The 5455-nt window shown below is 52.5% G+C and overlaps 1 protein-coding gene across 1 annotated transcript; it reads left to right on the plus strand.

The window, feature by feature from the left end:
* The first annotated feature begins 225 nt into the window (after positions 1-225).
* On the plus strand, positions 226-5455 carry LOC131916406 (tubulin gamma-2 chain). The gene is made up of 11 exons (XM_059269739.1): positions 226-422; positions 704-816; positions 1021-1188; positions 1487-1555; positions 1846-1925; positions 2760-2886; positions 3807-3893; positions 3996-4145; positions 4561-4713; positions 4791-4952; positions 5153-5455. The coding sequence occupies exons 1-11, from the start codon at positions 374-376 to the stop codon at positions 5348-5350; spliced, it is 1356 nt and encodes a 451-aa protein (XP_059125722.1). The 5' UTR covers positions 226-373; the 3' UTR covers positions 5351-5455.

Consider the following 5455-nt stretch of genomic DNA (forward strand, 5'->3'; position numbering starts at 1 on the left):
TAGACCCTCCCACACTTGGTGCATCCACCTGGCTGTTTCTTCCTCCCCTCCCCCACGGCCAAGTGGGTATCGTTGGCTCTCTAAATGTCGCGCTGCGCGCACGCGCACATGCTGACATGCGGGGGCGTGGCCTCACTCTGCGCCTGTGCTGAATTCCAGCTGTGACTGCAAGGAGAGAAAATGATGCCCCAGGATGGGCTCTGCCGCCCGCCGGCTGCGGAGAGGCCCATACTGCACACGCGCAGACCCAGCGTCCGCGTCAAAACACCGGCAGACAGCGCGCTCCCCATGTCCTGAGATCCCGGCTGCTAGGCGTTCCTCTCAGCCGGGACTCCCGCCGGGCCGGAGCGGACGAGCTCACGTCTGACCGGCGATGCCCCGGGAGATCATTACCCTGCAGCTGGGCCAGTGCGGCAACCAGAGTGAGCAAGCGACCGCCGGGCCCCCCCACCCCCCAGTCTCTCGTTCTATCCCTTGGGCCGCATTCAAGTGCCTGGTACCCACCGATCTCTTTTGTCCTTCCCATAAACCACCTTTCTTACCCTATTGCGCATGATGATCCAGGCAAGACCTGCCTCCTCATTTCTAGACTGTGACAGCTTCCAGGCGTCTTGGGTCACCTTCTTGAATGTAATAGCCTCTGAGCTGGGGTCCTTCCGGCCTTAAGGCTCTAGCAGACTTGGGCCTCTTCCCCCTCCCCCAGTTGGGTTCGAGTTCTGGAAACAGCTGTGTGCTGAGCATGGCATCAGCCCCGAGGGCATCGTAGAGGAGTTCGCCACTGAAGGCACTGACCGCAAGGACGTCTTTTTCTACCAGGTGCTCCCCCCCCCCCCAGTGACTTGACCAGGACCCTAGGACCTGAAGGGACGGGCAGCGCGACCTGGTGCTGGGAAACTCACTGGGCAGATGGGAACACAATGGCTGTCTTAAGGAGGGAGGGCCTGCAGGAGCCAGAGTTGGGAGGATTCAGGACTTGACCCATCCAGGCTCACTGGACCCATCCTGGCTTCCCTTTGACAGGCAGATGATGAGCATTACATCCCCCGGGCTGTGCTGCTGGACCTGGAGCCCCGGGTGATCCATTCCATCCTCAACTCGTCCTATGCCAAGCTCTACAACCCAGAGAACATCTACCTGTCTGAGCATGGAGGAGGAGCGGGCAACAACTGGGGCAGAGGATTCTCACAGGTGTCAGTCCCAGAGTTCCTTGGTAACCCTACCTGGGACAAGGCAGCGCTCAAGTAAATCTGGGAATCTGTCCAGAGTAGACTGGCAATAAATACGAGACAAATGGATAGGCTGAGAAGAGGGACTGTAAGAAGGAGGCTATGCAAATTTTATGTAAATCATTCACAAAGTAGCAATTCGGGGTTGAGAAGGATTCTGACTGGGAAGTTCGGCTTCAGGACGGCAACAGAGACAAAGGGTGGAGTTCTTGGTGCTGAGAACCTTTGGCCTGACTTTCCCTTCCCATGTCTATATACAGGGTGAGAAAATTCATGAGGACATCTTTGACATCATAGACCGAGAAGCGGATGGAAGTGACAGTCTAGAGGTAAGGTTCTTCTATGGTAAGCATGTGCTGGAAGGAAGATCAGGGATGGTCTCAACACATGATGTGACGGAAACATTCAATTCAACATTGTTTGGGGACACGATACAGGGAGCATGAGGGTTATTAAAATATCGCTGTGTTCTCGGGGAAATCAAAGTCAGTCTCAATGCTATCGGCTTCTTAGGCATCGATTACTCAGATACTACTTGGTCTCTGAACCTTCCCAAGGAGCCTGAGAGGCAAGGTGAGATCTCTGGACACTGCCCCCCTCTCTCTCTCTCCCCATTCAGGGATTCGTGCTGTGCCATTCCATTGCTGGAGGGACGGGTTCTGGTCTGGGTTCCTACCTTTTAGAAAGACTGAATGACAGGTAAGCCTGTGTCTGAGAAGAGGCCATTAGCCCTGATTCCCCGGTGTGCTGGTTAATATTTTAATTACGTCTTCATTTGTTTACTTGTGAGGAGGCATACGTGTCTCTGCATATGTGCAGAGGTCAGTGTGTGGGAGTTTGCTTCTCTCTCCTCTCACCATGTGGGTCCCAGGAATTGAACTCAGGTCAATAAGAGTGGTGGCAGGCACCATTACCCTACCCACTGAGTCACCTTGCCAATAGGAAGAGAGTTTTGATGAAGTATCTAGATCAAGCTGGCCTGTTAGCATGTCTGGAAGGGACTGTCTTGTTAATTGATACAGGAAGACCTAGCCTAGGGATTTCTGAACAGCATAAAGGAGGAGAAAGCTAGCTGCAACCAGAAGCAAGGATCCACGCATCTGTTCTCTCTGCTCTTCACTGTGGACATCCTGCCTTAACTCTTGACATAATGGATTGTAATCTGGAACTAAAAGCCGAGTGAGCCCTTTCTTTCCCAAGCAGCTTTTTGCTTAGGTGTTTGTTACAGTACAGGAACTAAAGCAGAATTCCTAGGCGACCTCTTTCTATTTTGTTACTTTTTTCTCCTTGAGCTGGAGGTCTTTTTTCTACTCTCTCTACTCCAATCACAAGGACAGAACCAGCCAGGTAAAACCTTGGAAGCAATAACTGAGTAGGGAGATGGGAAGTTACCTTGGGATCTACAGAATTGTGGCGTATCCTTTGGGTGCTGAACACTGAGGTCTGCTCATGCTCCTTTTGTGGCACTTGGAAAGGAGATGAGTAGTCAGGGAAGTCCTTTCAGTTCACGGGACACCCTCTCTTTCCCTTTAGGTACCCAAAGAAATTGGTGCAGACATACTCTGTGTTTCCCAACCAGGACGAGATGAGTGATGTGGTGGTCCAGCCGTACAACTCACTTCTCACGCTAAAGAGGCTGACCCAGAATGCAGACTGTGTGGTGAGTGAAGGAAGACAGCCAGGAGCTTGGCCCGCCTTTGAAGGACAGCCCTTGCCATTTTCTAGCCCTGGCCCACAAAGAACACCCAGCAAAATCATGCCATGTAGGCCAAATTATGAACTAAGATCCCAACTTCCAAGCTTCTTCCTGGCCTTTGGGGCAGTATGACTCTCAACAGGAGTATTCCCCTATCCCGATATACACCTTATTTTGCCTGTTCCGTGTCTCCTTATGCTTTAACTCAAGGATCATGTTTGAAGCAAAACCTTATCCCCACTATTCAGGCAAGGTCAGATCTCTTTGTGTATTTTTGTTAACTAAACTTTTAATTATTTAGAAACAGGGTTTAGCTGGGTGTGGTGATTTATGCCTATAATTCCATTTTTTCAGAAGGCTAATGCAGGAGGATCACTATTAGTTCTAGGATAGCCTGGGCTACATAGTTAAGTTCCAAGACAGTGTGAACTACAGCATGAGACCTAGTCTCAAGACTAAAAAAGAAAAGAAATGAAACAGGAACTTACTAAATGGCCCTAGCTGGCCTCAAACTTGTGATTCCTCCTGCCTCAGCTTCCTGAATAACTGGAATTATAAGTGTGTGCTACAGTGCCTACTGTAGTTATTGGTAAGAGATTGAACACAAGCTCTACCTCCAGCCTCATTTTAATATTTGCTTTTTCACTAAAGTATAAGCCTGATGGTGGCAAAGCCCATGTCTGTGCTGTGTAGTCTTTCCAGAACCAAAGCACACGGGAGACATTTGTTTACTGTCCTGTATCATCCTGCTCCAGAGATAGGGTATTTCTTGGAAGGTAGCAAACCCACTTCCTGGTTTGGGGGTTTGCAGAAACTAAGCTGTTTGTATCTTCAGTGTCCCCTTTTGCCTCAAAAGGTGTTACTGATTCCTTCTGTCCTGACAGGTGGTGCTGGACAACACAGCCTTGAACCGGATCGCCACAGACCGCCTGCACATCCAGAACCCATCCTTCTCCCAGATCAACCAGCTGGTGAGTCCCACTCCTGCGATGGAGGCCCTCTACTAGAGGGCCGTCAGAGGAGAGAAGGTCCACCTCCATCAAATCCCACAACACAGCATCTCCTGTTCCCAGGTGTCCACCATCATGTCAGCCAGCACCACCACCCTGCGCTACCCTGGCTACATGAACAATGACCTCATCGGCCTCATCGCCTCCCTCATTCCCACCCCCAGGCTCCACTTCCTCATGACTGGCTATACACCTCTCACCACGGACCAGTCAGTAAGAGCTCCGGCAGTGTCCCAGGACCGTGGCCTTTCTTTTCTCCCTGCTCTACCATGAGCTGCCCTTTGTAGCTCTTCTCCACCCCAGCTCCCCGGGTTCTGTTCTCAGGGACTGACACTGTGCCCCTTGATTGCTGCCCTATCTCCACTGCCCACCACCTCTGGCTCCTGCAAGCAGTGCTCATTGGATCTGCTGCTGCTCATGCACAAGGGCATGGGTTTGCTGAGCTGAGAGCCTAGATCCTAACCCATGGCAGAGACTCAGCACAGACCTGATCTAAAGACATTTCCAGAGACCACGCCACCTCCAAGCTGACGGGGACACAGTTGACTCCTCTCCTGTGTCTGTCCACGAATCTCTGGGTTGCTCCCTGACTGCTAACATAGTCCCTGTGAACCCCCCCTTCCCTCAGGTGGCCAGTGTGAGGAAGACAACAGTCCTGGATGTCATGAGGCGACTGCTACAGCCCAAGAACGTGATGGTGTCCACGGGCCGGGATCGTCAGACCAACCACTGCTACATCGCCATCCTCAACATCATCCAGGGAGAGGTGGACCCCACCCAGGTAAGGGAGGCCCATCACCCTACCCTCTGGCCCCCAGGGTGGAGGAGGAGCAGCCACCACCTCTCTGTTCACTCTAGGTCCACAAGAGCCTGCAGAGGATCCGGGAAAGGAAGTTGGCCAACTTCATCCCCTGGGGTCCAGCCAGCATCCAGGTGGCCCTGTCAAGGAAGTCTCCCTACCTTCCCTCAGCCCACCGGGTCAGCGGGCTCATGATGGCCAACCACACCAGTATCTCCTCGGTGAGTGCAGTCTCCTGTTGTCTGTGTTACCGAGAATCAAATCCAGGGCTTCAGGAATGGTAGGCGATGCTGCCGCCTCTGAGCCACACCCCTCGCTCCTGGCCACTCTGTTCCACTGTTTACTGTCATCAGCTTTCCCAGTCTGTCCCTGGTACTGTGTCCTGCACTGGGTGCCACTCTGAAGTTCTCCTTCTCTCCAGCTTTTTGAAAGTTCCTGCCAGCAGTATGACAAACTATGGAAGCGGGGGGCCTTCCTTGAGCAGTTCCGCAAGGAGGACATCTTCAAGGACAACTTTGAGGAGATGGACAGGTCCAGGGAGGTGGTTCAGGAGCTCATTGATGAGTACCACGCTGCTACACGGCCAGATTATATCTCCTGGGGCACCCAGGAGCAATGATTACGTTCTTTGCTGGCCCTGGACAAGTGCAGCCCTCCCCATGCCTGGACCCTCTGACCCCACTTCATGTCACATTTCTAGGTTCATGTCCAGCCGAGGAGCTGT

The sequence above is a fragment of the Peromyscus eremicus genome, chromosome 8a (assembly GCF_949786415.1).
Source record: "Peromyscus eremicus chromosome 8a, PerEre_H2_v1, whole genome shotgun sequence".
NCBI classification, from domain to species: Eukaryota; Metazoa; Chordata; class Mammalia; order Rodentia; family Cricetidae; genus Peromyscus; species Peromyscus eremicus.